The 9998-nt window shown below is 48.5% G+C and overlaps 2 protein-coding genes across 16 annotated transcripts in view; one reads left to right on the top strand and one right to left on the bottom strand.

The window, feature by feature from the left end:
- Positions 1–3170, top strand: part of LOC106812166 — a 34744-nt gene extending 31574 nt beyond the window's left edge. For all 13 annotated transcript variants that reach the window (XM_014815983.1, XM_014815984.1, XM_014815982.1 and 10 more), the window contains one exon: positions 2249–3170. In XM_014815983.1, coding sequence (XP_014671469.1) covers positions 2249–2508 — 260 coding nt within the window. In that variant the 3' untranslated portion in view covers positions 2509–3170. The remainder of the gene's footprint in view (positions 1–2248) is intronic.
- A 359-nt stretch (positions 3171–3529) lies between these two features.
- LOC106812164 (eukaryotic elongation factor 2 kinase-like) overlaps positions 3530–9998 on the bottom strand; it is a 45733-nt gene continuing 39264 nt past the window's right edge. For all 3 annotated transcript variants that reach the window (XM_014815970.1, XM_014815968.1, XM_014815969.1), the window contains exons 13-14: positions 8816–8994; positions 3530–7482 (exon numbers count right to left, since the gene is read on the bottom strand). In XM_014815970.1, coding sequence (XP_014671456.1) covers positions 7373–7482; positions 8816–8994 — 289 coding nt within the window. In that variant the 3' untranslated portion in view covers positions 3530–7372. The remainder of the gene's footprint in view (positions 7483–8815; positions 8995–9998) is intronic.

Here is a 9998-nt window from a genome sequence, read left to right as displayed (position 1 = left end):
TTGTTCGCTGTCAGTTGTCTATTATGCTTGTCGCTGTCATTGTCGCTGTCATTGTCTTATGTCTGTCATTGTTCGTCGCTGTCATTATTATGTCTTCAGTGTCGGTCATTGTCTATTCGTTGTTTGTGCGTCATTGTCTTATGTCTGTTATGTTTTTGTCTGTTTGTTTTGTTGTCTGTCTGGTCTGTCTGTTTGTTTGGTTTGTTTGTTGTGGCCATGTAATTTTACCTTCGTTCTGTTCTCTTGTCGTTTCAGACCGTTGGTGATCGATGGTTAGTCGTTGTTTATTTTGTCTGCTAGCGCGCGCCAAACGTCGGTGGGGGGGGGGGTTAAACAGATCTCCGTGTTTCTCTCTCGTATGTTTCGTTGGCTGCGCGCTGCGCGCGTAACGTTCGGGGGTTTAACCTGATCCTCTGTGTTATCTCTCTCGTTGTTTCGCTTCGTCTGCGCGGCAATACGTAAACGTGGGGCGTTTACCTGATCCTGTGTTTCTCTCTCCGTTGTTTCGTTCTCTGCGCGCCACGTAACGTTGGGGCGTTTAAATCTGTCTCTGTGTTTCTCTCTCGTTCCGTGTTCATTTGTCTGCTCGTGCGCGTAACGTTGGGGACTGCGGGTTTAACCTGATCTCTGTGTTTTCTCTCTCTTGTTTCGTTCGTCGCATGGGCGCGCGTAACGGTTGGGGTTTAACCTGATCTCCGTGTTTCTCTCTGCGTTGTTTCGTTTTCGTCTGCGTCGCGTACGTTGGGGGTTTAATCCGATCCCGTGTTTCTCTCTCGTTTGTTGTCGTTCGCTGCGTACACGCTAACCGTTGGGGTTTAACCTTGATCTCCGTGTTTCTCTCTCGCTTGTTTCATTCTGTCTGCGTCGCGCCCGTAACGCTTTGGGGGGGTTTTAATTCGCATCCCCGGTGTTTCTCTCTCGTTTGTTCTCGTTCGGCTGCCGACGGCGGCTGCGTTAACGTTGGTGGCGTTTAACCCGTTCTCCGTGTTTTCTCTCTCGTTGTTTCGTTCGTCTGCGCTGCACGTAACGTTGGGGGTTTAACCGTTCTCCGTGTTTCTCTCTGCGTGTTTCGTTTCGTCTGCGTGCGCGTACGTTGAGGGGTTTAACCTGATCTCTGCGTTTCTCTCTCGTTTGTTTCGTGTCGTCTGCGTGGCGCGTAACGTTGGGCGGTTTAACCTGATCTCCGTGTCTCTCTTCTCGTCTGTTTCGCTTCGTCTGCGTGACGTAACGTTGGGGTTTAACTGATCCCGTGTTTCTCTCTCGTTGTTTCGTTCGTACTGCGCGGTTGCACGGTTAACGTTGCGGGCGTTTTAACCTGATCTCAGTGTTTTCTCTCTCGGTCGTTTGTTTCGTTCGTCTGCCGTGCGCGTAACGTTCGGGGTTAACCCCCTATCTAGTGTTTCTCTCTCTTCGTTGTTCGTTCGTCTGGTGTACGTAAGTTGCGGGTTTAACCTGATCCCCGTGATTTCTCTCTCGTTGTTTCGTTCGGTCTGCCGTGCGCGTAACGTTTGGTGGGTTTACCTGATCTCCGTGTTCTCTCTCTCGTTGTTTCGTTCGTTGCGTGGCCGCGTAACGTTGGGGGTTTACCTGCATCCCGTGTTTCTCTCTCGTTGTTTCGTTCGTCTGCGCCGCACGTAACGTTGGCGGGTTTAACCTGATGCCCGTGTTGTCTCTACTCGTTGTTCGTTATCTGCGCTGCCGTAACGTTGGGGTTTAACTGCATAACCCCGTGTTTCTCTCTCGTTGTTTCGTTCGTTGCGCGGTGCCACGTACGTTGGGGCCGTTATAACCTGATCTCAGTGTTTCTCTCTCGTCGTTGTTTCGTTCGTCCTGCGTTGCGCGTATCGTTTCGGGCGTTTAACCTGATCTCAGTGTTTCTCTCTCGTCGTTGTTTGTTACGTCTGGCGTGTTACGTAACGTTTGGGGGTTTAACCTGATCTCCCCGTGTTTCTCCTCTCGTTGTTTCGTTCGTTCTGCGTGCGCCGTCAAACGTTGGGGTTTAACCCTGATCTCCGATGTTTTTCTTCTCTCGTTGTTTCGTTCGTCTGCGTTGCGCGTAACGTGTTGGGGGTTTACACCTGATCCCGTGTTTCTCGTATCGTTGGTTTTCGTTCGCTCTTGCGCGCACGTTAACTTTCGGGGTTTAACCTTGACATCCCGCGTGTTTCTCTCTCTTGTTTCGTTTATCTGCGTGCGCGTAACGTTGGGGGTTTAACCTGATCTCCGTGTTTCCCTCTCGTCGTTGCAGGCACGCTGCTGACGGTCGGCACCGTGATCCTGACCCTCGCCGTCGCCGTCGTCGGAATCCTCGCCTTCACCCTCGTCGCCCTCGTCGCCGCCTCCTGGGTCACCTTCTCCGCCGCCTACAAGATGCTGGAGCAGACGAAACGGCGTTTCCGCGGCAACGAGAACGTCCCGAGCAGCAGCAGCAGCCCCCGTCGCCGCAGCAGTCCGGAGTGTTCCTCCGACGGGCCGACGGTCGACGGCGATTGGGAGAAGGTCAAGTAGTCGTGTATTCAAGGTCATGTAGTCTTGTATTCAAGGTCAAGTAGTCTTGTCGTTCCCGTGACGATATTTGGGCGTTTCGACGAATTCTTTCGACATTAGCGATTATGTAAAAGCTGTAAATTACACTTCGCTGCGGACACGACGAGTTACACACACACGCAGATACTCGTGGCGAACGGTAACACGGTAGATTGTACATGTTGTAATTAATTTGTAGTCCGTACGGGTCGTGTCTGCAGTCGTTGTGATATATTTAAACTGATCAGGAGGTCTAAGCTACGGAGTACGTAGTTTACGTTGCAGGCAGTACTAGCGTAGGTTGTTGGTACAAACCATGGTCAACGGTGTAAATAAGGACAATACATTCGTTTTCGTAATCGAATTACGCATTCGTAGAAAGTTGGGGGGGGGGTTGAAATAGCAGGTAGGTGCGGTGCGACTTGGGTGTCAAGCCTGCGTCATATGTTTACTGTTTGTGAGGGCGTTTTGATAGTTTTTTTGGGTGTGTTCATCGAGGTACGGTAACACCTTGGCTAGCTGTAAAGATCTATTTGTCAACAGGCGGCGATATGGAAGCTAGCTGTTTACTTATACGTCTACGTGTACAAATCCTGTAATTGCCCTGTTTGCGTTGAAAAAAAAACGTATTTTTTTGTATTGAACACAAGTGCGTTGGTGTTTACCAATTAGGTGCAGTACTCAAACACACACATTCCCGTCAGATAGCAGCCAGATATTTTCCATTGCCGCACCTAGCCTTGAGCAATAAGCCCATTTATCATCCTCCCAGATTGTGACTTTGGTCCAACTTCCCCCCCCCCTCCCCCGAGTCAATCACCGGCCTTGGCCTTGCTTCGTTGGTAGCAATTCAGCCGGGAGCTTAGAATAACGATAACTGGGTGTTATGTGTAGCTAGCGTACGTACCGCCTGCCTGAGCAACATACCGGTCTGTCCCAGTTGTTCCGATTTAAACGAGAAGGAGAGTGAAAACCAAACGACACACGAAAACAGGCGATTTACTTCATTAAAAATATATTATGTACACGTACCTACATCGTTCTTTGACACGCACACGCACGCACACACGCGCGCACACACACACACACACACACACACACACGCACATACACAATGTACAAGCAAAAACAGTGCCGAAAAGAGCTTGGGATAATTTTTGCAAATAGTGTTGCTCATTTCCCTGCTGCACGCTTGCATTATTGACGTGGCAACAACTCCGACCATCACCACTACCACGTACTCCAGCACCTTTGCTGTCTAAATGAGGGGCACTTCACGCGCGTGCGCGGAAAACCCATATCACAGTCTTAACACGAAACCTGAAGGAAAGGAAAACAGAAATTTACCAGGATGAATATGGGAACCGGTGGAAAGGAAATGAGCTGGAAAACTTTGCGGTAAGTTGATTGGCCAATGCCCGGCTTGAACCCTGGCAGAAAGTGTATCACGCGCAGCATGGTACAGTAGTCTGCCAGGCGTTTCAACGAGGCTTGAACCCATCGGAACAACGACACGGCTCCATCGGCACTGAAATAATATCGCAATCTCGCGCATCGGCTACCGAACTGTAAACACGTACAGATAGAACGACAAGTTACGTCATTATCCTAACACGCATGCGTGCGTGCTAACCGCACATCAAACAGCAGGACTTGAACCTTACTATCTCTTCTGACCACAACGTACGAAGGAAAACTTCCAACGCTCGCGTCCACTCGTAGACGGAATAATAAACACTGCGAAAATCCTAAATATCAACTCTCCTCATCGAAACCACATCACACTAGCACGTCTTCGTCTAAGCCTTACTGCGTAAGTAATACTTTTCACCAAACCAGCTCCGTCTCTTTTCCCTTACAACAAAATTCAAACTGCACCGACCCTTCTATGCTAGGTCTAACACGTCACACGGTATTTGTAAGCAATGTAATCGAACAACACGGATGTGAAACGAAACAAATCAAACAACTTCCTCGTTGCATGAACCAACTAGACTACGTCATAATAGAACACCACTACCAAGCCAACACCTAACCCCAACACCTACAACCCCCACACAGCATACAGCCTGTTCATACAGCTATCTACTCGGGAGGAAGGGGGACACGATGATATAATAAAGTGAGGACTTTGTATTCAAGCGAGTTCACACGACTGCATACAAGTTTTTTTCATGTAAGACACGAAACACACAAGCGCAACTGCGTTTAGTAGCGTGTAGTCGGGCCGAGACAGCCGACTCGTGCGTTAGTCACCTTTCTCACTGCAAGTTGCCGGAACAACGAATGTAAAAGATAAATCGCAAGCGAATCGACAGCAGTCCCGCACCTTATTATCGCTCTACTAAACACACTCCCTTAAGGAAATCACCTTCACCGATCAAACACTCAATTCTTCCGAACATCCACGGCGACACGAACAACTCGTGGTTACATTCACACACACACCGAAAGATCAACAGTTGATTAAATACACTGCCTCTCATTCAGAATACAATATATAATAGTGTAGAGGGTGGTAATACACACGGCACCATAGCTACTGCGATATATATATATGTATACTTTTTTTTTTCGGGAATACAATTCTCCAACCTCAACAGAGTGAGGAGTGAGTCGGCGCATTATCAGAAGATGCAACGTGAGCTTCTACCAATAGTCGATCACTTTAGTTTGTGTTCGCATTTACCACATAACGCGTGCCTTTATCTTCCCGCCACCGATCCGCGCGGTACCAGAATAAGGTAAACCTAAATTGCATCGACGGATACCAGGTGAGTGACCATCGTCGGTCATCGGAGTAGGCACACTGCGACGTCACATGTCACCGATGTCACCTGTCACCGTGCTCCCATCCCGTCACACCGCTCGTTAGCGTCCTAATTAGATGTGAACACCTCGCGTCACCCACCTGCCGTGAGCGGGCCTTGCTCATTGGTCGTACGTACGCACGGGGGGGGGGGGCGCCGTTGTCAGAAACAAACTTAGTTTTAACATTAACTTTTGTCTCGTAAACCGTAGACAGACACTAAATAATTCTTAACGTCAGTCTCAATCTCAACTTTGTCTCGTTGCCTGTGGACAGAAACATCATGAAGTTTCTCATACGCAGCGTAAAGAGTGCTGGTCTACGAGGAAAAGTTAACGTTAGGACTGACGTTACGACTTAATTTTGTTTCCGGCAACGGCACCCCGGATCGGCAAATCCGGCAAGTTTTGCAGGGAGGGATTGCGATCGCAACGCCCCCTCGTCGTGACTACCGCCATCCCGCAAAGTGTCACGACAAATCTTCCTTCAACAAAATACTTCGTCACGCTGTTCGTATATAAATGATTAGTGCCAGTGTTGCTCCACTGCTTTCCCTAAACACTACACACGCGCTTCTTTCTTGCCGACAAAAATTCAACCTTACACAAGTACTTTACGGACATTCTAGTATAATGGCTGAAAAAAACCACAAAGAAAATCAATATACACACGGTATATAATTGAAGGCAGCGAAAATTGCTTTCGTTAAACAGCTTAAGTTTCGTAAATTGTAAATCGCAAGCGTATTAAAATAACACGGACAAGTAAAACGCACAACGACGACGTAGTGCCTCGTGATGCAATTTTACCTTGTCACTCACTCACAGCCACGCGTAATAAAATAAATATCATTTTATGTTTTTGTTTTCTTTACACACGAACACTCCCATCTAAATAAAAGTGCGCCATAATCGTTCAATAAATGCACACTTCTCGCCATCTTTCCATCTAACTACCCATCTCACTTATTTCTTCAAACTTCCCCCGTGCAATGCTAACACACACTGTAGTTACTTATCAACCAAATAGACAAACAGTAGAATATCGCACAGAGACCCCCATATCGCTGTCCCAACTATTCCCCCAAACGTGTATATATGTATAATATATACGAATTCTATCTACGCAGGTGCACGTGTACGGATTTGATTCGACACACAATGGCGGTAAACTAAATAGGGGGTGATGACAGACCAGAGAACAGCCATACTTAACTGTCCAGACGGTTCTAACCAACGTCATCGTCGTCTAAGAAACAAAAATAAAAACGAAGTAGGCTTGCATCGCGGTAAACCTTTCGCCTGGTGACGAGCAGCTTCACTGTTGCCTAGCAACCAGAAAACCGATCGGCCTAGCAACAGATTCGCGTACCCACCCCCATAGCAACGAGGTTTACAGACGCCCTACATATCCACGCTCCTCAAAAAATACTGCACCGTCTGCAATACGGTATCTCGTTTCCAATTTAATGCTGACGCAGCATTTCGCAATGCGGGGGATATAGATAAGAAAGACAAACGAAATGTTTTCGCGTCAATCGCCGTACACGCGCACCCACGCAGCAGACGTTATCAGAAAGCGTGCGCGACGGCAGACGAATCCGCAAGCACGCTCTCCTGACGTCATCGTTAGGGGGCAGCGATAAAATAACACTCATTTTCGACAGAATATTAACGGCATATGCCAGCTGGGAGCCGATTTCTGACGTGGTCCGTCGCACACGACAGTGCACAGTCGATCCCACGAGGGAGAGCGATCCTCTCTCTCTGTCTCTCTCTCGCTCCTACTCTTCCTGCTAAGGAGAGCGGCCCTCTCTCTCTCTCTGTCTCCTACTCCTGCTAAGGAGAGCGGTCTCTCTCTCTCTGTCTCCTACTCTTCCTGCTAAGGAGAGCGGCCCTCTCTCTCTCGCTCCTACTCTTCCTGCTAAAGAGAGCGGCCCTCTCTCTCTCTGTCTCCTACTCCTGCTAAGGAGAGCGGTCTCTCTCTCTCTCTCTCTCTCTCTCTCTCTCTCTCTCGCTCTCTCTCTCTCTCTGTCTCCTACTCCTCTACGTCGGCCCAGGCTTCCTCTGCGAGCGCGTAATACTTGTTGGCGAGCCGACCTTTCATCGCTGTCATGGCCGCCTCCGCCGCCGCCGTGTACAACTCACCTGTCGGCAAAAAAACACGCGCGACCGATTAGAAATCACAATCGCACTTTCTTCGTCGTTGTCGCCCGTCGTAGGTGTTCTTAATGCAGTTATATGTTTCGACAGCAGCAGTTTTTGACAAAACAAAATGCCTCTTGACAACCGTGAAACACTTATATAGCTGCATTAGATGCGTTAAGTATCGATTTTTGCATCGTTATTGTTGTCATCGTTGCCATCTGTGTTCAACACGCGACCGATTAGAAACCACAGTCGTGCATATTTTTTTGCCAATTGCAGGAGGTTTTTAATGCAGTTACATGCTTCGAAAAGTTTTTGTCGCCGTGAAACACTTCGATAGCTGCGTTAGCTGTGCTAGAAATCACAGTCGCCCTTCTTTGTCTCGCCCGTCAAAAAGTTTTCGATGGAGCAAAATGTCTCGATTAGAAATCACACTGTCGCACTTTCTTCTTCGCCCGTCGTAGAAGTTTTTAATGCAGTTATATGTTTCGACAGCAAACAGTGCCTAAAGTTTTTTGACAGCGCCTCGACAGTCGTGAAACACTTTTATAGCTGGATTAGCTGTGTTAACCATCCATATCTGCATCATTATCATTGCCATCGTTGCCGTCTGTTTGTTTTTTTGTTGCCTGTGTTCATCTATGTAAAAAACAACTTCGTTGTTGCTACATCTGTGGGCGGGCGGGCGAGAACAACTACTCTAGGGGTGCACAGCTCTACAGTGACTCGACGGCGTGATTGGCTCGTCTACAAACGTCTGTTTCGCAGCTCGTTAGGCGAGCACATAATCATGCGTCTACGCGCGTGCCCGCGTAGCTGGGGTATAAAATTGTACGCAGAAATTTGTGGAAATTGTTGTGCAGGAGTAATCAGTAAAGAGTCGGTTAACAGGCGAGACCCCAATTTGTCTGCACTTATGCAGTTTTTCCGATTTATTCGTGAGATAGTCGGTTTAAGCCAGCCTGCAATCGCCCGGCGTACCGGCGTAACTGGGGTCCTTCTGGTAAGCATATGCGGGGATTTCAAACTGTTTGGGAGACCACAGACATAATAATCTATTATTACGTAGCTGCCCGGAGGCGCCATCTATCAGACAAAATGGGTATTAAAATTCTGACCAAGTTTCACCTGCAACCCTGAACTTATCCTTAAACGAGCGCGTGATAGGGTGTCATCAGCTTCGCGGCTCGTTAAGCGAGCGCGTGATAGGGTGTCATCAGCTTCGCAGCTCGTTAAGCGAGCGCGTGTCATCGTTAAGCGAGTGCGTGATAGCATGTCATCAGCTTCGCGGCTCGTTAAGCGAGCGTAATTGTGGGCTGCTCCGCACACGCACCGGCGTAGCTGGGGTCCTTCTCGAGGCCGAACCCTCCCTTGTGCCAGATCTCGGCCTGCGACGCCTGCAGCTGGTAGACGGGGTCGTCCATTGTCGCGTTGAACTCCCCGTTCTCGTCCGGATCCTCCGTGTTGATCGCGACGTCGTACCAGTAAGCCGCCTCCTTCCAGTCCTTGCTCCTGCAGGAAGCAACGACGGGGGGTTAACGCGTGCTTGTTCTGGTATGTTCACCGCATATACACACACGCACACACAGACACGTGCATACACGCACGCACGCACACACGCTCACGCACGCACGCTCACATGCTCATACATACATGATCACGCACGCACGCTCACACGCGCACACACGCTCACATGCTCACACATACATGATCACGCACGCACGCTCACACGCGCACACACGCTCACATGCTCACACATACATGATCACGCACGCACGCTCACACGCGCACACACGCTCACACATACATGATCACGCACGCACTAATATTTTTTTATGTTATGGATGGATGTTTTTTGGATAATGTTTTTTATTTTTTTATTTTTTTTATTTTTTTTATTTATTTAATTATTTTATCATTATTTTTTAAAGTTTTGTCATTATTAAACTCCTGATATATAAAATATGTATATATAAAATATTTATAGTATATAATAATAATAATAAATATACAATCAGTTTGTCGCGCTCACGCAGCATCTCACCTGGATCTTTAGCCCGAAGTTTACCAATGAGATGGGACGGTTTCGGACGGTGCGGAGAGCGAGCGCGACATGGGGGCGGCCATGTTCCACCTGCAGCAGCGGCAAAGTGTGGCGTGCCTGGAGGCGCATTACTTCACGCTCGCCACGTCTCTACCTGTCGTGGCCCACAGAACATGGCCTCTGTGACGTCACCATAGAGTTACGGTGCAGCGCACGCTGCGGAAGTTTGGGGGCTCCCTCTTCCCTCTATCATCTCTCTCTCGGCTCTCTCTCTCTCTCTTTTCGCTCTATTTGTGTGTCTCTCTCCTCTCTCGCTCGCTCTTTCTCTCTGTGCTGTCTCTCTCTCTATCTTGTTCCTTTTCTCTCTTCGTTATGGATCTGGCGTCGCAGTGCGCAATGAGTATTCGATCAGGTGGGGGCGTGCGTCTTCTTATAATTTATAATAATTATTCGAGTACTCCTCGGGAAGTTG

The sequence above is a fragment of the Priapulus caudatus genome, unplaced genomic scaffold (genome assembly GCF_000485595.1).
Source record: "Priapulus caudatus unplaced genomic scaffold, Priapulus_caudatus-5.0.1 Scaffold614, whole genome shotgun sequence".
Classification (NCBI taxonomy): Eukaryota; Metazoa; Priapulida; class Priapulimorpha; order Priapulimorphida; family Priapulidae; genus Priapulus; species Priapulus caudatus.
Note: the sequence above shows the minus strand (reverse complement) of the source record. Positions and strands in the feature narration are given on the sequence as shown.